We start from the raw sequence: 21,488 nt of genomic DNA, 5'->3' as shown, positions 1-21,488 counted from the left end.
TAATCCTCACTGTTGTGCGAGGATCCCTTGGCAGCAAGGGCACAGCAATTGATTACAATGCTACAGAGCAAGTGGAAGAAGCAGCAGACAAGAATAAATGGGGAGGGCCAGTTTCCACTACACCTGCCAACAAGGAGGATGGGTAGGCAGGTCTGTACATGTTGCTGTGACAGCCTCCATAGCAGGCTTCAAGACAAAGGGCAGAGAGGCATTTGGCTTCTTGGGCAGCATCCTCATGCTGCCATAACCATTTGCATGTTATGTACCAGAGTACAAGACATTGTTCTGAATGTGTGGCCACATCCGCAAAGGAAACCCTAGGGTCTCCCCTTAGCTAGGCAAGCTTTTGCTCAGTTACCAGAAAGGACAGCAATAACCCACCCAGAGGGGCTGAGTCACCTGGGCATGCTCCTCAGCAGTGTTAAGACAGCAGCTCCTCCTTTGAGGCCTCACAGCGACCAATAAAGAACAGTCTGAAAGGCATCCCAGGACCTACACCTCTGGATGCAGAGGTCACAGTGGAAAACAGTAAACCACAATAAGCCATAAGCTCTTTCTCTTCCAGAATCCCTTGTCTGCCCTCTAAAAATCAGTAAGTACATAAAGAAGGATCATATGCCCAAGAACCAAGCATGTCTTGTTCTAAGCCTGCCTTTGTTGTACAGCATTTAATATCATCCCTGTTCCTTGATCCTTTAGTAATACCCAGGACTTCAGTGAAATACAATTCTCACAACATATTGACCTGGGTCAGATCCCCTCGTTTCCCCTTCCCCCCGAAGAAAACCCCCACAATGCCATTCCTTTATATCCTACCCCTCCTTAACCTCAACACCACCACTAAAATAGAAAAACCCTACCAGAACACACTTCATAAAGCTTGCTCCTGCCCCTGCACAGGTGGTGTGCAGAGGGTAAACTGCCCCAGCTTCAGCACAAACAGTGAATTCTGCTGTCTGCAAATTTATCAGCAAATGGCAGTATGTCAGAGCAATCTTGGCACCTGCAGAGCATCACAGCCTGGTGAGGGGAATAAATCACAGGGCAGAAGAGCAGCTGTAGCTGCAGGATGGAGCAGGTGGAAGAGGGATCCAGTCCCCAGGACCTGGAACACGCTTCTCACGTTGGGCTGTGACAGCAGCTAGGCAGGAGGGAGCATTGCTTCTCCTTCAGTCTGCCAAAGAAATCCACATCTGGGGCTCGAATAAAGAGTAGGAAGAGAAAAAGCAGAGTGGAACTGAAGGTGGAGTTAATTAACCTTTAAAAGTAATGAATGAAGACTACAGTGCAACTGATGATATGAACTAATTTATTCACACTCCTCAGAAACACCATTTTGCTAAAGACATGTTTATCTGTTCTGTTCTCAGATTACCTTGGTGCAATTCACTGACAGCGAGTCATCTGTGGACAACAAATTGACAGTCTCAAAGACCAAAGCAATTTTGTTACCAAAAATAATGATGTTTTGTGCATCCGAGTTTCATGCTGATCGATGTTTCTATTGGTAACACGAAAATGCCTCCAAACCAGTTATCTGTTATACTACTGAGGACACCAATAACCAGATGCAGAACAGGCACAAATTTCCTCACCTACTGCTGAGTTTCCTTCCTTGCATAAAAAAAGTCAGCTGATGGTTTCCCATAACTTTAATTTCAGTCATCCAAGAAGCACAAAATGCTGCCTGCATACTAACAGGCTGTCCTCTAAGACATGAGCTTCTTAAGGGACTACTTCAGAAATGTATGGTAAAGAGGAAAAATACGCACACGCATTTCTTCTTCCAGGTAAGCTCAGTGCTGGAAAAAGCTGCAAACTTGCTTCAGGAAGCTGTGTTCACCAACACCTGGTTGCACACGGCTACTGTATGCCACAACACAGACACCTTTAATGCTGATCCCAACATAGCATTTAGCCATTTCAGTCTTCATCAAAGCAGTGAAAGAGTTACTTTAAGAGTTTAAGTTTATGCCACATAGTTTTAGAAAGACATAGTTCTTCAGCAAACTCTGAGAACCTTTTGAGTTTCACATGACAGTATTCTGTAGATTCATTGAAACAAGAGCATATTTAATTCATAAGCACACACACAAAAAGAATACAAAGTAGTTAACAAGCACATAACCTAGTTACTAGTTGGTCTACCCCACCCTTGGCTCTGCAGCAGCAGGTTAGGTATCTCTCATGGAGCCATCAGCATCCAGCTCCAGCATCCTCTGAAACCTCACTGGTGCCATGGAAGGGACCCACAGCGACATTCTTTTCAGGCTGGCAGGTGAGGCATTTCACTTCACAAAGGAACATCCTCAGAGCATACCAAATGACCCAGAGGCTTTAAACCTTTAAAAGCTGCTACATGCAATGCTAATTTATTGTGAGTGCATATAACACCGTGTTAGATTTAAACTATTATTGGAATTAAACCTGTGGAAGACCAACTTTTTCACAGAAGGAGGTTGGTGCCTTCAATACCCACACAGAACAGCATGCTGTTGAGAACTAATTCCTTTACAATCACTTTACTATTCTAGAGTCTATACTTGTTTTACAGGCGCTTGGATAGATTTAAAGATACAAAAGTCCTGAAGAAGCACTAATCAATGACCTTAAAGAAGGCTGCTGCAACAGTCCCTGTGAATGAAATGCAATTTAGTTCATTGCTGTTTCTCTGCCTAGCTGTACTGACTGCAACCTTCGTGTTCTGCTAAAGCAGTAACAACAAGATAACTACAAAGCTCCACGGCTCATCAGCCAAGGACCCAAACCCCATAACCAAGGGAAGTCCATACCCTCCCCCCACGCCAGAGAATCACAGAACAGTTTGATTTAGAAGGGACCTTAAAGCCCACCCTAATTCCCCTTGCCACAGGCAGGCACACCTTCCACTAGACCATTCATGTCCCACTGCCAATACCTCTTAGAGCACAAGCACATTTCCTGTTCATGAGGGTTAACAGTCATGTAGGAACTTACAGCCAAACCGCTGGCAGGTGCAGAACCTCTGCTTCCTGCAGGCACTCATCACGGAGCCAAGTCAGACGGTCGGCCAGTGACAGCACACACAGCACCCACTTGTTCAGTTACCCCTTTATCCAGGCGCTATCGGACAAGCACTCTTACGTGCATAAATTGTGTGAGTGGTGTGATCCTGCTGGTACTGGTGCCAGAAGGCTAAAGTAATCCCCAGCCTCTATAAGAGGGAGATCAGGCACCCTGCCTTCTTCCACCATCTAAGTATGTGAATATATTCATGCCTAGAAAATGCCACATCCAAGGGCCACACTTGCGTAGTGCTCTGTCACCCCTCCTGCATGCAGGGGGACCCCAGGAGCCCAGCCTCAACCCCACATGCACGGCTGCAATGCCACCAAAGCGGCCAAACCCAAACCCAAGCGACCCCGAGTTGTACTCACTTCTGCATCCTTTAACCGCTTCCACCCGAGAAACGGTAGTCCTACTAACTGAAAAAGGCTAACAAATTTGGCAGTTGCTATTATATCTCGCTAAGGAAAAGGGACTGTAAAATGACCTCAAACAGAATTTCGCCACCAAGTACTTTGGTATGAAATGTGTTTGTCTAAACACAGACGTATATTTACACAAGCCTCAAAAATTAAACCTGATGCTTTTCTTCTAGGACTGTTCCAAAAACCCCCTTCAAATAAGTCTCTCTCTCTTAAATTATTAAATGGGGACATATCCATTACCTTCTGCGTCTCAGAAAGCAGATGGAGTAACACCTGGTTGCCTTTACCTAACCATATGCATCAAAGCTTAATGTAGAGTTTTGCATAACCAAAACCTTCAAAATAAAAATACAGTATTTGGCACTGTAGCATACCAACTCCAACACAGGAGGCCCTTCCCTGAGAGGATATACAAATAACTGATTTTTTATTTAAACAGCCTCAATTTCTTATACAAAAGCTGTGTCTATGTCCAGTAACTTTCCTAGTTAAAAAATATTTATGAAATCATCCATGCTAAAGAAAAAAAAAAATAATCAGTATATCTCATCCCCAAACACTGCCCCTCACTTTTTTTAATGTACTTCATAGTGGGCAAAATGATATCTCAAATTTTTAGTGGCTTTAGTTTAGATTAGTTTATTTGTTTTTAAATTATAGATAATCTTGTCAGAAAATGTCTTCTGAACTACCCAATTCTGACAAGCCAGCTCTTCACTGAATGTATTTTGGAAGTTTTTATTTAAAAATACATAACCTAGCATCATTAAGGATGAGTAAAATACAAAAATAAACTTTATCTACCATTATTTCTCTCCTCTACAGCATATACTCCATATCCACTTAAGCGGCTTAAACTAATTACCACTTTCCATCCAGCACTGTCTTAAATTGAGCAAAATCAGACATTATAAACTACAAGTTACTGAAGAAAGTTCAAGATGTCTCCCTTTTTTGTATCATCCTTCTACAAATCTTGAAGAGACACATATTTCTCATCCAGTGCTGTTTGATCAGAATTTCACACATCATTTGCATACGTGTTACAGTATTTATAAGTGCTAGTAGAAAAAAACCACAGAAACTCTTTTCCATAGAGAGCTATGCCACAGCTAAATGACCAATAGATGAAAAGCTCAAGAATAGGGTTTTTTAAAGGCAAATACACTTGTAATAATTTAAGATAAAGTACAAGTGCAGTTTATCCATATCATAGGAGCAGTATCTCACATACAATCCACATGTTTTTACGGAGAAATGTATTTTCAAGTCAATACCAAAACACCATGTTTTCCTCTTCAATATTCAGGAATAGAGATAGATATATACATTTTTCATACTAATAATGTCCACATAAATATTGTATGTAACTTACCAATCACAAGGATAAAGTTACCTGATTTTTCTATAAGCACTTCCAGAAACGTTATGAGCTCTTCCTATAGTAATTCCCAAACTCAAACATCCTTACCTTTTTCTGGACTTAAATTTTTATATACTTCAAGGTCTGCCATTAAATTTGTAACTCATGCATTATTGGTGAGTAGAATAGAAATTCTCACTGCAGGAAATCCTCAATTTAATCTTCATTTCTCCAGAGCTAAAACGTTTGGAAAGCAATCCTTAGACGTACAGGAGAACATTGCCAGCACTGCTCTTTACGAGGAATAATGAAATCTTCATGATCCATAATGCAGAGACAGGAAAATACAAATCCAGAGACAATACTAGGCAACTTTCTTCAAAACCAAAAAGCACAGCCTAAGAAGGAAGCCGGAAGCATCTGCTCTGTGCTGCTGCTGCTCTGGGAATGCAGGAGCAGCAACTACTTTTGGTATGAGACGTGCATGCATAGTACAGCGATTAAGATGCTCCAGGCATTAAGCATTTGTAACGCCTGGGAAGAAGAGCTCTACAGACAAGTGCAAGAAAATCCTGCTGGCACCTAGGGAGGCCAGTCAGGAACGGATTACCATACTTCTGTTAAAGAATGGGAGAGTGACGCAGGGTGAATGCAGAAGAGAAAAAACCACCCTCACTCCAAAGTAACTCCCAGCATCTGCAGCCACGAGATTCTGCGAGGCGGAAGGAGAGAACCTCTGTGGACCACACACCTTTCCCCTAGGTTTTCTGCCCCCTCCTCCTGTCTGTCACTAACTTGAGGGGAAACAGCCATTCTGCAGAATCAGGCCAGTTAGAGCACAAAGCATGCAAATGGTTCAGTCTGTGCATCACTGAGCATTTGATTTCGTAAGAACAAGTAGTCTCCTGTGAGATGATGAGCACTAACTCTCCCAGTAGCTATAAAAAAAATAAATAAGTTACCATGCTACTGGCTAAATACCATGCTTGTTTAAGCAACTCAGTGATACTGAAATCAGTAGGTTTATAGTCAGTGTGGAACAATGGGCAGAAAACATTCAGACTTGCATAAATTGCATGCACTTACGACAGAGCCCAAGGGGACACAGTGCTGGAAAGTATGGCAAGAATAAAGTACGCTACATATATAATGCTTCGCATCTCTGATTTATTGCATTTTCTAATTGTTTCACTATTCAGCTGGCTTTTACACAGTGACATTTACATCAGCACACCAAAGGACTCCCCTGCTATATTCTCTAAGATTGTGACAGCAATAAGAGGACAGAATTTGTCTAGAGCACACTAGGAAAAAGTTACGTGGTAGACAGTGTGACTGAGAAGGGGGAAAAATAAAACAAAAAACACCCCTTTAGTTCTACATGCCTGTAGAACTTCAGTGAGATGGGAGACAAGATACAAGCTGAGTTCACACATTTTGCTTACTGAGAAATCATTATTTCTTATCTGTGGCTAACACAAATAGTAAGACTTCCCATAGTCAGCACATCACTATAGATCGCAGCACACTGCAAGATATGTGTGGACTATATCTAGCAACCTATAAAATGAAACAACCCCCCAGGCCCACTGTAGGATTGTTCTTGGCTGCACTTGAAGTTTGTGCTTCTAATCAGGCTCTCAGCTGAGGATGCCACTCATGGCAGAAGCCATGCTCTGCAGAGAGAAGTGTCACTCATCCTCAGTTATAACAAGGGAAACGGGACAGCCACAACTTTACTGCACCAATGGGTTCACACTTCCATTCACAAGATTAATGAATGAAGTCTTCACTCTGAAGCCCCTAAAGAGTTATCAATACTTTTACATTCAAATGAGTTGATGTGTTATAGCTGCAATTCAAAAACAAAAAATAAACTTCACCACTCTGTAGTTTAATGCTCAATATATCAGATGCACTTGATAATGTAAGTGCACACTCCTATCGTTCCATTAATGAGAGGACCTATACACAAGCATCTTTAACACCAAAGCTGCTCTGTAAGAAACCTTGTCCAATCATCAATACATTCCTTATTATTTTGTCTTCTAAGTAAAGCTCATTTTAAAAACCAGAAGTGCTTGAATGCTGTATGGCTTTAGAAATTAGAGCATGCTGCATGGGTTAGCAAGAACATTAGAGTAGACATATGAAGACTTGTGTATAATTCAGAAGACATATGCCAAATGGTATGAAAATACTTGTAAGTTTATTCAACTTAAAAAAAAAAATAATCACCATGACAACTCTTCACTGACAAGCCAGGCTTTGCATTGAATCCCTAGCCCTGTCAGCATCAAATCTGAAACTGGTGCATCCTTGAAGACACACTACATCAGAGTTTGACTGTCTGCAAAGGGAAAAGTCAAAAGACAACTAGTTCACTTTATACCATCTGACACTACACCTACAACTTACTTAAGCAGTGGCCAAGTAACCCTCACATCTTCCAGTTTGCTTTGCTTTCACATGCATCCCCTGTTCTCAGAGGGACCACAGCACTCTGCGGAGCCACAGCACGCAAAGTTCTATCAAAGTCTCAGAGCTGATGGTGACAAGCAAGCTTTCCAAATATGAAATTGTTATTCTGTTATCTGCATTTGACTAACACCAATGATCACCATAACACAACTGTACATATTGTCAACAGTCCCTACTGTTTCCTAGGTATTGTGCAATCCCTAGATAAGGTTTGGCAGGAAAGGTAACAGACTCACTTGTATGCCTATTTTTCCTACTTACTCTTTCTTGGGAGACCTTTGCCAATGCCTTGCATGCTTAAAAGTCTGGGTTTTTTCAACCTTTTACACTGGTTTCAAGAAACACGTGAACTATCCTCCAACTCTCATCTCACCAATAGCTTTTAACAATTCCAGCTACAAAAGCACTAAAATGTATTTAAAAGATGTTCATTCACTCAAAATCCATCTCCCCCAGGCTAATATTATTTTCTAGCCTTCTTAATTTGCTGCTCAAAGAAAAAGTTCTGTTGTTGAACCACTGAAATTATTTTGAGTACCTCTGTACAGGTACAAAGTAGTATCAAAGCACTGTCCCTGTAATTTCACTAAAAAAAGGGGGATTTAAAGCTTTCTTGTAATATCTGTAAACTGTAGTTCTTCTCCTATGCATAGTTACAGATATGTTTTCATTTAAAATACACCATGGTTCAGCTCACAGCTTCTGGCTGAGATGGGGGAAGTGCGGCCTGTTTTGTGCAATGCCAGAGGGACAAAGTGGTGCTGGCTTGTCTTGGGGTATAATTGCCAAACCAACACCAATATTTTTAGCTCCCTGGAAGAAAAGATAGATTAAACCTGCCACCGAGGCACTCCCAGCTCATCCATGCAAGCAAATAGCCCACAGGATAACCCAGCAACATTCCCACAGCAAAACGGGTAACCAACAGGACAGACAGACAGCTGCAGGAATTGCTGTGCTCAGGCCTCTCCTCCCCAGGCAGCTCAAGTCTGTTGGGCCACAACAGCAGCTAATGAGTCCCTTGAAAAGCATGGAAGATACATGTATGCCATGTAAATCTGAACCGGTAATGTGAGGGTAAAAATCCTGCCTCATGCTTGCTGCGGATGGGATGCGGAAAGGCCCCACAGGGCTGTACCCACACCAGCTCACACAGGGGTCCCCTGCAAGGGCAGACAGCCCTGCGCTCAGCAGGGCTGAGTGACCACGGCCCAAGGTATCTGCTGGACAACTGGCTGTGGTGCAGCCCTGCCCGTGCCCTGAGACACTGGAGACTGCCTTCCCCGCTGGAGACTGCCTTCCCCGCCTCCCCCCGGCCCCAGCCTGGCAGCACCCGAACTTGCCAGTGGTATCAAGCAGCTGCTGCATCCCTATTCACAATTAAAGAAAAATGCATTACCAAAAGTGTCAGCCTTTGCCAAATTGCCAAAAATGAAAGTTTTTGAACAGTAAAAACCATACCTCACAAGGCTTAGATTACTGGACAGACACACAACAGTGCAAGTTCTACTGCAAAGTATTCATTTTCCAATAAACGAGAATATGATTTAACTAATAGTTTTGAAATTACAGTATCAGAAGAGTATTAGTTTTCTGGCTCATTGGTTTTTCCTTTTTCACTGTCAAAATCACTGGAAACTGGTACAAAGACTAATTCTGCTAAAGAATAAGAAAAGCTGATTAAATAATTTCTACCTCTTACAGTAAATAGATAATGAAATGACAACATCTCCATATTCATCATCCAGATTTAATCTTAGACCTAAACGTAATACAACCTCCTCGTGAAAAGTCAGCTAGCAATGAATAAAACTTTATATTGGCTGCATGAAAAACTTGTCATTTTTATCAGATTAAAGCTTTATCAACTCTACTCGTTTGTCATTAATGAAGACACGGTTCTTTGGAAAGCTGACAAATATACAAAAATGGAAAGGAAAAAACACTTGGCATTAGAACTGAACCACCTGATACACTGGCTTGAGACACATCCCACACGTGAAGCTCCTCAATTCAACAAAGGATGCATCTAGTGATAGTCAGAGGGTTCTTAAAGGTAGTTACACATTCAAAGCACTAAGATACAGTTTCTTCAGGCATTTTAAGTATTCTTTAATCTATGTGAACTTTAATAAATAAATTCTTTAATGCCCTTGCACATACACTTTCAGTTATATCTGGTTGTCTCAAGGAATGAATTGTGATCATTGTGCTACCTAAATCAGGATATAAACCAAAATATAAATTACTGCACTATTAATTTGTCCTGCTTTCCATGCATCATTATAAAACTTAAACTGAAGCTGACTATTAAGATATAAGCCTACATGTGGCACCTTCAGCACTGTAGCCTCAAGCATAGGGCTTGCATGAGGCTTCAGCAGAACCAATTATAAAGCACTGTCCATCAGCAAACATCAAACCTAACACATACATGCAATTCAGCAAAGATTTAATATTGTTCCCTCAAAAGTCTTGTGCTCTAAATAACCCAAATAGACCATTTTACTGCATAACAAGTAAAACATAATGCCTTTTATGTTCCCATTCATGTGGCACAAGTTTAAGATCACTGAAGCAAAAAAATCCTAAAAACTTGCACAGAAGCTCAGCTCCGCAGACTGAAACGAATGGAAAAACACTGCAATAACACCTGCCATAAGCAATCTCTTATGAAGCTGTCCAAAACTTGTTGTGTAACAGCAGTAGGTGTTCATCTGTCTATATATATTACATATATATATATATAAAATAAAGGTGGTATACAATCGCATCCATTACATTTGGGAAATCTTCGAGATGATCTCTTAAAATAAGCAATTGCCTTGGACTAAGTCTCTCTCTCTCACTCTCCCCCTCCCTCCCCCGTCTCGCCCCCAATTTGGGATGTATACAAGAAGGCAATTTGCAAGAACCTTTTGAAAGATGAGATGGATATTCCTGAAACAAGAGACACTAAATGCACATGCAGGAATCCAGATCAGCAGTCAGCAATTTCCCTCGCAAGTTTGCTAGTGGCTGGGACAGACAGCTCACTGTACATTGTCAAATGGCAAAATAATTACTAAAATATATAATTTACTTAGTGCCAGCTCAAGACCAATGTTTGAGTGGCCTATCTCAAAGTGCCATTTGAAGTGGAAGTGCCAATATTCATGGCAGCGCTGTGCCAAAGCTGCGCTGCAGTGGCTCAGGACCTTGATACTCAAGTGTAGAACGAAGTTCCCATTCCTGCTGCTTTCCCTTTCCCAGGGGCAGAAGAAAGTGTTATTATCACAGTGCTCACCCATTTCCTCAGTAAGGTGTTAGAAGACAGACGTTCAAAGCTACCAAAATGCCTAACATGACTTCAGTACCTGTCTACTTCACAGCCTTGGCCCTTGGTTCAGTACATCCAGTCAATGGTCTTTCCAAGGTGAAGTAACCAAGCAACCAAACCTGCTCCATGCATGACAGTCTGAGTGTGGCAAGACTGCATGAAATTACTGTTTCCCTTCAAGCAGAAGGTTTACACCAATCAACGTGAATTTTGGAGTTAATTCCCACAGATGGTCACAAGCATGAATGAATTCTGAAAAACTTTAGAAATAAAAATTTAGCAGATGTAAACTTAATAAACGTAGTTATCTAGGTGCATCTTCTAGCTGGGGAAGCACTTAATGTTGCTGACTGGCAGCACTGTGAGCGAGTGCCACAGCAAGGGTTATTACATACTCATTGCTTGCTTCCCCCACCCACCCACCCACTCTTTACATTTCTAGCCCCAAACATCTGCTAGGAAAGTAGATGGATGTTTGGTCTGAAAATACAGCCATTCCTACATTGTTATTGCCAGCAAACAAACCAAATATGATCCACAGCTTGAAAACCCTGAGAAAATTAAAAAAACCTTTTACCAAGCCTAAAGGCATGATGTACTTTGTGGTTTTGGCACTGTTTGCAACAGGAAGGAAAAGAAACTGGGTTCATCAAGTCCTCAAGGCTATTCTGAACATTATAATTGCTTATCTGCTCTATTCTACAGAAACTGCTAAAATAGCTTAAACCTAGATCTGTCTTGAGTTTGTTATTCTCTGTGTGCACACACACAGTGCTGTATCTCGCTGTTACTGAAGAAAACTGACATTTTTGCTTCTAGGCAGATAAGACTCCCTAGACTGCAAGCCACAGCAGCAGCCTCCACTTCTGTAACCAAAAATTTCAGACATAAACAGATCACAATTTTAATACCCTCCAAATGCAGCTATTAGCAGCTTTTCCTAATAAAAGTATGATAAATCCTTAAGCAATTTTGATATAGTACTCAGGCATTACACATATGAATGTTCAGTCATTAGTCAAAGATAACCCATTTAAGCACTGTAGAAAGGCACACAGTTGTGTATCAGTACTTGCCTAACAACACTCGTCTCAAAGCATCATTATAACGCAGTAGAGCGGCCTCATCTGTGTACAGCAGCATTTTCCAGAATGAAATGGAAACACTGCTGTTTGTATTTGCTGTTCACTGTACACAGGAATTGAATTGGGACCACTTAAATAGTTGTCCAGCCTTATATTCACATTAGTCAATATATTGCTTGCTACTAATTACATTTACAACTTCAGAGCAAGAGCACAGATAGGATGCTTTAACAACTTTTCCAAACCTTACCAATTTCCACCTCAAAGCACATTATTTTTTCCTGTGTCTATTTAGATACACGTGGACAATTTTCCATTTGCTCCTGTACCAACTTTCGCCATCAGTTCAAATAAGCCTTTTCTTCCCTATGGTTTCCCTTCACAATGCATGTATAGTCAGCAGTCACATCCCCTCTCAATCTCTGATTTTCCAAGCTAAACAAAACACATTCATCTCATTTCCACTTCTGTCGTCCTCTCTGCCTGTTCCAGAGCTCCCTTTGCTCGAATACTACTGACTAAAACTACATTAGGCTGGGCCGTGCAGCACTAACACCTTATCTCACTCCACAACACTCAAAATTGCATCTGCCATCACTAATGCATCACGTGAGCAAGGTGCTGTCCTCCTGTTGTTATCTTACATGCTTTGTCCTCTACCACCTCCTCGCCTACAGCTGATGGTCTCCCACATTGGAGCAGAAGCATTCACTGCTTGTCTTCTAAGCGACCTTCTTTGACATTCACACAGAGGCACCATGCACTCCAACAGGTTATACCTGCAGTGCTGCAGCCTCATTTGGGTCTTTCTGCTCTAAGTTGGGGGGTGTGGGGTGTTCTCCTTTGGTTGGTTTTGGGGTTTTTTTTTGTGGTTTCTCTGTCCTTTTATTTTTTCTTACACAAAACGTTTAAATTATTGCAAATAAACACAGAGCTTCAGCATTCTTATTTATGCAGTCCACAAGAGTTTCTTACATTTAAACACCTCACCTGAAGGTGAACAAATGGAATACTATCTATTCAGGTTCTTAAAGCAATGCAGGTCCCAGAAGCGTATGAAGGAAACACCAGAGATAAACACAGTTGAGCAGCAAAGTTTATATTGTGTGCCTCTGTAGACACCTCTAGTCCTGAAATCTCTAGGGAGAAAGATGTTCCTGTGCTTTTTCAAATGATGCAGTGGGATATTTTTATCTGACTGGCTTGCACCTGAGGTGCAACAACTCTTCCAGATTACAGGTTCAATTACAGATAATAACCTGCCACTGTAATGTGACCTTCCAGGCAAGCCTGACACAACTGAATTAGTCCATTGCTCTGAAGGAAAGAGTGCAGTTTAGGTAATATGAGCAAGACTGAATTAACATGACATCCTACCAAGAGCAGTCAAGTCTCTATTGACACAGGTCTGGAAAGAGGTGGAGAGGCCAGAAGACAGAAATTAGAAACTAAAGAGAGAGAACTAATTACAAATCTTTTATTTAAATTGCATTTCCATAACTGTATTTCTGAGAGAACTTAAGAAAAGATAATTTGCATAAATAACTAATAAGATAAGTACGGACAGCTACTTTCAGAGCTGCTGAGACAAAATCAGCTATTTGCTGAGCATGTCACAGCTTCTTTCTGTTTAATGATTACAGAATATAAACATCCATAAATGTAAAAAAATAAGCTAATCAACAGCTCTGTGTGCTTTTTCCCTGAAAAGCCACACTCTTAATATCAGAATATAAAACTATAATAGTAATATTTACCAAAATATCATGAAAACACTACATAAGTTAGAATTAGTAGATACTAGAGCTGGACACATACAACCCAAACACTGAAGTGTCAGCAAATCACAAGGGGTTGGATCACAGTACCTTCCCTGCTAACAGACAGTACCCTTCCCATGTAGAGTTCACATTGGATTTTCTTTCCTAATTTCCCAGTGGTGTAAAATAAAAGTTCTAAACAAGTACAATTTCCTTATGTCTGGTAGAGAAAATATGGTCTCAGAGACAGGTAAGTCCCAGTTCGGTTGTTTGGCATTCACTTCGTCATGCAAATGCCAGAAGTTCACTGTTCAGTCCCACTTGGGTCCCTCTGAAAGAGGCAAGGAGGATGGGTGAATCATTAAGGAACGGAGGCAAGCACCCAAGCCCACTCACCCCCACCCACCCCACTACCCTTTGTCAGGACCTACAGCATGAGAAGGCTCACTGACAAAAAGCAAATCCTTAAAAAGCTCCATCAACTCTTTTATCTGCATCAGCATAGTCCCATAGGAAACCAACTTCTCCCAAGCATCAGGAGCAACATGCTAATTCCTAGGGACATTCACAAGTCTCCTTATGTCATGCTGTTGGGAACTGCCGCCTCTGTCACTGTCCAGCAGGGATGTCAGCTCCTTCCATCGACTTGGAGCAAAAGTAACTGTCACGGCAGTGTCTTGCTTAGGTTGGAGAAAAAAAATGGGAAGCCCTGAAGGGTTCTGCCAGGGAAAAATAATTAATCCTGTCTGGTCATGAAAGACAAATAAATTAAGCCATAGAAACTGTCTGGTTCCTGCTAATTATGTCTTCTACTTCAGATGATTATCAGTTTGCAGACTCATCACTCAATAGCTGTTCATGGGTTCTGGAATTTGTGTTAATGGATCATTATCCGTCCTTCGCACCATTAGCAAGATAAAGACATCACGCTGCTCAAAAAAAAACCACCATCTCAAGTCACAGAGTATGGATCCGGCTTTTCTTTCACTTGGTCTGGAATAGCAAAACTGTAGCAGATATGCATCCAAAACATAGCTGCCCCAGTTACACATACATGCCAGAGAGCAGACTGCTGCCTGGAGAGAAGCACGATTAACGGGCACTAACCAAAACACTGCAAGAGTGCTCAGACTCAGCAAAGGGGGACCTGGGTGAAGACGTGGGAGACCACTCTCTCCTTCCACAGTGCCAAAGAGAGCTCAGAACGAACATAAGCCCACCAAAATCAGAGGGACCGCACGACTGTCCTGATAAATCCTAGAAGCGAATATCAGTTTCATTTGAGAAGCAGTACAGTTCTGCCTGGAGATGACAGGTTCACCAATGACAGATTTGTGAACCATCTTCCCTGCAATGCATGTCCCAAATGCAGTGCACAGATGAATTAATATGACAATGCCGCTGTCAGACTGACTTACAGAAAAGTTATTAACATTATTCTGGTGTCCCAAATAGAACTAGCAGTGCCTATGGGCAAGAAAAAGCACTACAGGGAAAAATGGTGGTGTCTCTGAACAGGCTTTCATTAAAAAGATGCACAAATTGACAGATGATTAATTCTCCCACTAACCATTAGCTTCATTGATGGTGGCATAATCACAGTGACAAAAACACAGATGCAGTCAGGTTTACAGTGAGTCACATCATAGTTCTGTAAGCTGCAAACTTCCCCAGCTTCTTGACAAATACAGTGAAAATGGAGATGTAGGCCCTCTAGGGAAAAAAAAAATTACCTTTGCTTTTGAAAAAGATGAGCATTTCTACCTTTAATTTATAGGCATTCCATTTTGCTGTTATAAGCAGTACTGTAAATCTACCCTGAAGTGACAGTTTTTAATCACTGACCTCAAAGGGAATAAGGAATACAAAATTTGGGCCTCTCAGAAACAGCATTAGAGAGTCACTCGCCCCATAGGACAGGCAGGGGTCCAGCTGCCTTGTGAGACTAGACCTGTAGGAGTCTGCTTCAGGCAGGAATGGCTCCCAAATCCTGGTGGTCCCTCACTCACTGCAGGAGCACGGGCTGACCTCAGCACTGCTCCTTACCCTATGCCAAAGGGTAAAGGTACCCTGCAAAGGGAGAGAAACCTGTGTGTAGAGTGCATGCACTCTCTAGTTAAATTTTAAGCATTCAAAATTAAATTCTGAAGTCTTTAATATCAAAATGTCTTCACAGTATTTCCCAATTTTGCTGTTGGAAGGATACTTCAAGAACTGAATGATCATAGCGTGTAATATAATGGCAAGAGACTAAGGTGTGAGGGGTTCATAGGGGACTAATGAGGAATCACTGTTAGGCATCTGTTTTGCACAAACGTCTCATCAATGCTTGGAGGTCAGGCTCTTTCTGACACTTTCAATTCCTCCTCGCTAGAAGCAGAAGGAATGCATACCTGCAGATTTCGCTGGAGTTCTAGAAATGCCTCAGGAGGCAACACTTAAATGTAAGGCAGCATCAGACCGTGCGAACACAATCAACCCATTTCACTGCAAAACACAGTCGCCATCCACACCCAGAGCAACTCTGCCCGCTGCTCTGCTCTTCTCCAGGCGCTAATGCTTTAGTTAGCGCTCGGGCTCAGTTCCCCTGAGCACCTGCCCGTCGGTGCCTCCACCCCGAGGGACGGGGAGGGGGCGCCGGGCCGCTCCACCTGCCCGCAGCCGCGGCGCGCCACCGGGACCCCGCACCGGCAGCACCGGGTACGCGGGGCGCTCCCGCAGCGCCCCCTGGCGTGCCCGCGCGGCAGCACCGGTAACCGGCCCGTGCTCCCCCAGCCGCCAGCACCGCGCTACGGGGGGCCGGCCCCGGGCACCCCACCCGCTGAGCAGCCGCCGCAGCGGGTCCCGGCCAGCCCGGCCTGCACACCCGCTCCCTGCCACCGTATGGCACAGGCACGGCCGCAGCAAGGCCGGCGCAGCACCAACCGCTAACTCACCCCAACAAGGTATACACAGAGATTTCAGTGGCCACTGACAGCAGGAAACACAAGAAGCCAAAAATATGAGAAAACCTGCAACTTACCATGAAATACACCATTGTCCGCTAGGAAGTGCCTGCAGTACTGCAGACAGCTTTTCTTATCCAGACTCCAGTAACTCATTGTAAGATGACTTTCTGCTCACCATCAAAAGCGGTGACCCTACAAAGTGAAACAGAAGATGGATAATCATGAGTTAATTTACAAGAAATGCACAACTACCGCAAGCACTATAAGGGTATTTATTTGTGCCCTTCATGCAAAATAGTTCACTAGCTTCATGCAAAGCATTACAACAAGCACAGTCCTTCACTTTCCAAATGTGCCCGTTTCCAAGGTCATGCAGGCGAAGGGTGCAGGCAGATCACTCAGACCGAGCTAGAGACGGACTGCCAGCAATGCTTACAACCAGCAAGTTTAAGACAGCTGAGGTGAGCCCACCCTACCCAGCAGTTGCTGCACCCGCGCCGGGTGCCTGTTGTTACTATCAAACCCCACAGCCCCTGCAGGCTATCACAGGGCCACGGAGAGATGATCAATTTAATCTATTTCATTAAGCTGCCCCATATTTAACAAGCTACAGACACATCAGACAGCACCACAAAACTGTAAAACCTCCCCAAGTAAAGGTTATTACAAGATGTGTATCAAAGGTAATTACTTCCTGATTTTGAGACCACAGAGCTGCATTGTGTGGACACAGAGCCCCCAAGCACTCCCCCTGCATCAGCACACCCTTGCCCTGGGCAAACATTCACCCATGGGGGCTCGAGATGAACGCTGCTGGGGACAGGCAGTTCAAGCAGCTCCTTTGAGGAGGTGCAGTTACATTACTGACGCAAAATTAGTGTCCTGCACCTGTAAGGGATCCAGGCTTTGCACAGGGAGAAGATACTCTCAGTTCAGAGCGCAAGTTCTACCAAGTACAGAAGCACAGGATAAATTGTCTATGTGCTTTACCATCTTTCCTGCCTGCCCTATGACCCCATTATACAGCTAAGCACTGATGGGACCAAACAGCATGAGTGGGAGCAATACCCTTCCTGGCAAACACCACCAGCCGAGGACAGCCCAGAGCACAACCAGAGCCTGAACACTCCCCCCTTGATGGCTGCCTGAACCAAGCGTCTTTATCCGCAGGCACAAACAAGCCCACATTGCTGCACAAGAGGAAGACTGGGATTCATCCCTGAAGCACTGCACTCTTTTCAGAGGCAGATTGCAGAGAATTCCCCTGAGACCACAGCAGACAGCCAGCAACCCTTCCCTGCACAGGTCCGTGCTGGCCCCTGCCTTCCCTGCTCACCTGCCAGGGTTGAGGCTCCCAGCACTGGCACAGGATGAGTTTTGACTCCAATGCCAGCAGCATAAGAGACAAGCCCATCAAAGTATTCATGGCTAATTTGCCAGAGGTGCTATCACCAATAAGCACTGGAAATGGAGAGCAGTCTTTTTGGACACAGGCCCCAGAGTTCCACTGGAGCAAGCCCCCCGATAGCCAGTTTTTCTTGGATCCAGCCAATAATATTTATAAACCAGTTAAAAGGGAAATGCACAGCAAGCCAGCACAAAACAAAGACCAGCCAAGCGAGGGCAAAGCAAGTGGCTGAAGCCAATCACTGACAATGAGGTGAAAAACAACCCCCTCTCAGCCCCGGGAGCCTTTCCATCACAGCCACTGGCTGTTCCACTGCCACAATCCAGGACAATAGGAACCATCAGAACAATTATTTTTAGAGACCTAAACAGTAGAAGTTAACTCATTAATAAGCTGGTGGTTATAACTCAAGACAAGGCTGTATTTGTTAGTCATTTCATTGAACTTCCAAAGGATTTCACCCTTTTGTTTTGCAAGTTGGACCTTGCAAAAATCCATCCCACCCACAGGTCTTATTATGCACAGTTAGAGTTACAGCCAAACAAACCAGCATTTCATATTTCTTTGACATTTGTTGCTGGAAAAAAAACCAAAACTAAAACCCCATGGACTCCTTGATCTTCTGACACCCAGACACCGAATCCTTCTCCCTTTGCTGTTTTATCAAGTTCAAGATTCTTGTTTCAGCAATCCAGATACCGCATCCTCTTACAAGCTCACTTTGATCTCCCATTTTATCTCCCTCCCACCTTCACTCTGGTCAACCCAGCTGCTTTCTCACCCACACTCGGCACAAAACAATTCCAACTGTCTTTATCCAAGCAAACCACTAGCAGGATGTAAGGACACTGCCACTCAAGCCTCCTCATAAAACTACTGTCAGGGGGGCTTAGTGACAAATCCCCCCCCCCCCCCCCCCCAAATGAAATATCACTGCACACTGGAAATGCCCAGACTGCAGCTCTGTGAGGAACACAGGTGTATTTTGCTTATGTGATTTCAAAACAAAGAGGGAAAGATATAACCTTAAATCATAGCCAACAGGACTCATATTATCCCTAAGGACGAGTTTAGCTACAATCATTCCCTGGGACCCAGCCACTGTATGCAGCTGTAAGGGAACAGAAGAACCTGGAGAACTTTCACTCCTTCCCCACGCAGCAGTGTGATGAATGCTGTCTCCTGCAGTGGTGAATGTAAAGCAGCCGACCATGTAGAGCCCAGAAATACCTGTTGTTTCTGGTCCACCTGGAAACAACCCCAGTCCTACCTCTGTTGTGGTCCCCTGCAATGGCTGGGCAGACCTCTGCTCCCCTGCCACTTCTGTCAGTCACCAGGCACCCCTCAGCTCATCCACCTCACAAACCAAGGGAAAAAGCAGGTTGTTCCTAGAGGACTAGCAAGCTGAAGGAGCTCAGAGAAGGTTCAACAGCACTGGCACTGTAAAGGGGTAGCAGTACCCTGCAACCTGGAGGCAAGGTAGAGGGGAGCCAGCTTCTCCCTCTCCCACCAGCGAGCTGTTGGGTCAGACGAGCTCTCACGGACACCCCTGCCAGGGGTGCTCCAGTCTGGAAGGTGGCAAGAAGTGGCTAACACGGGGCTGAAGCGTAACTTGGTGAAAAAGTGTAGCGATGTTTATGCTTACTTGCACTGTCGATTAGTACAAGCATTAGAGACCAATAGGCAAACACTAATTGATACCTGTGATATTTCTGTTGCAGGTTTGAGAGGAGGCTGTTGTTGCAGATGTGGGATTTGCCTCTTCGCTGTTGCTTCCGTGGGGAGGAGAGATGGTCTGAATGATCCACTGCAGGCGTGAGCCAAAAACGCCTGTTCCTGTTCTGCTCTATCTTAAAACTATCACAGCCTCCATTACAGTATGTGTTTTGGGTATGGCCCACATATTGTTTACACTAAAGGCATATTTTACTAAAATTTGGAATGCTAAGCAGCAATACCCGCTACCTCTGCCAGACTTCATCTTCTACATTTCCTGGACTTTTGCCCTTGCCAGCCATAAGCTTTCATTATAGCTTGCCATAACTAGGGCCACTCTTCTAGCATTAATTAATAAGGCACAAGCTGTTAGTTACTTTTAAAGAGTAGGAATAATTCTGTCATCATAGTCCAGCCTACTGCCAGGCGTTTTGCTTTAGGCTATACAAATAGAAGTAGCATCATGTTTTAATTAAAAAACCCACATCAAATACTCATCACTAAGAATTTACACCAAATAAAGAGAGATGATCTCTCCTGCTCTGCTCCCACACAGAACTTGTATCATGGGGGAGATGTATGGGGAAAATGTTGCTATCTATATACATAAGCAGTGCCTCCGAAAGAAACCCTTGACCCCCTCCCTCCCCTTTCATGGCTCATGCCGGTACAATACTCCTTTGTTCTTGTACAAAGGGTTCTCCCACACCACGGTGGCCCCTTAGAACAAAGGTTCTCCCTGGCACAGTCAGGGATGAAGGCAGAATCCCAAAGTGGCTGCATCAGCTGACACAAACATCCTGTAAGAAAACCTTCCTACGAAACAGCAGCAGTTATTTGGATGGCCCTGAAAGTTATTTGCTTTCTCTATTACAGAGCTCTGGGAGAGACCAGCCAAGATCATGTCTTACTGTATTGTACAAAAAAAAAGCAAACAAAAAGCCAGCCAGCCACACACTTTGGGCCAAATACCATCATTTCAAATGAACATGCACTCAGGAACTTCACCGTACACAAAACTTGCACCATTTCAACAAGAGTAATATAGTAGAAAACTAACATCCTGATGACGTCAGACCAGAACGTCATACAGGCCATATGAGTAAAAAGTCCCAATAAGCACATAATTAGGTTTAAATAGGAAACGACTATACCACCAAAACTATTTTGGCAAAAAGCTACTGAAAACCTGAACAGATGCAAATCTGAGTTCAAAACTAGTTTGTGTAGTTACTTAATAATGCAACCAATTCAGAAAGGGAGCTGAAAACACTCCTAGCTTTTCTGCTCTGCAGGTTTCTCAGTGTAGGGGTATCACTTTTTCACAACAAGCAAAATTCCTTGCAGGTTCAACCATGAGCCTGGCACATTCATTCCAAGAGGCAAAGCAATCGGTGCTTCACTGCCTGAGCTGGGAGATGTTACTCCAGTGTGACAGGAATCCATCTACTTTGTATCTGGATAAAGTGTATTATTAACATACAAGTTGAGTCCATTAAGTAGTCTGCAGAAACACAGGAACTTGAAGGAACTGTATCTTCTATTTTAGCTGATTAATTTCCATTATACATGTCAGCCACTTTTAGTACTTCGAGTACTTGTTCCATAAGAGATGTACTTTCAAAAAGAAGGGCTATGATTAGTTCTACTGAAGAGTACTTTACGAAAGAGATATTAAGGGAAGTTAAACTGATCTTGCTCAAAGAAGCTTGATACAAAAAATAAGTTAAACTTATGTATTCGTGTGTGTATATGCATGCATATACATGTATCTGTATACATATAGATGGATGAGATGAGCAATTATGATCTTTATTTTGTTATCAAGATAGCGGTAAAACTCACAAGGAAAGTGTCGTTATATGCACACTTTATGAAATTGTTTCATTATAAGTTGTAGAGATGAACGTGTAAGATACTTCTGGATTTAGCAGAGGA

The 21,488-nt window shown here is 43.2% G+C and overlaps 1 protein-coding gene across 4 annotated transcripts in view; it reads right to left on the bottom strand.

The window, feature by feature from the left end:
- The window catches only part of PLCH1 (phospholipase C eta 1), an 85,508-nt gene that overhangs the window by 54,295 nt on the left and 9,725 nt on the right, over nucleotides 1-21,488 (bottom strand). The window contains exons 1-2 of one of the 4 annotated variants that reach the window (XM_055723844.1): nucleotides 19,536-19,576; nucleotides 16,501-16,618 (exon numbers count right to left, since the gene is read on the bottom strand). In XM_055723844.1, coding sequence (XP_055579819.1) covers nucleotides 16,501-16,579 — 79 coding nt within the window. In that variant the 5' untranslated portion in view covers nucleotides 16,580-16,618; nucleotides 19,536-19,576. Of the gene's footprint in view, nucleotides 1-4,941; nucleotides 5,605-16,500; nucleotides 16,619-19,535; nucleotides 19,577-21,488 lie in introns of those variants that run through there. The other 3 variants (XM_055723848.1, XM_055723845.1, XM_055723846.1) reach the window with 3 other exon arrangements.

This window comes from Falco cherrug, chromosome 11 (genome assembly GCF_023634085.1).
Source record: "Falco cherrug isolate bFalChe1 chromosome 11, bFalChe1.pri, whole genome shotgun sequence".
In the NCBI taxonomy this organism is placed as follows: Eukaryota; Metazoa; Chordata; class Aves; order Falconiformes; family Falconidae; genus Falco; species Falco cherrug.
The sequence above is the reverse complement of the archived record's forward strand: the minus strand, read 5'-3'. Positions and strand labels throughout refer to the sequence as shown.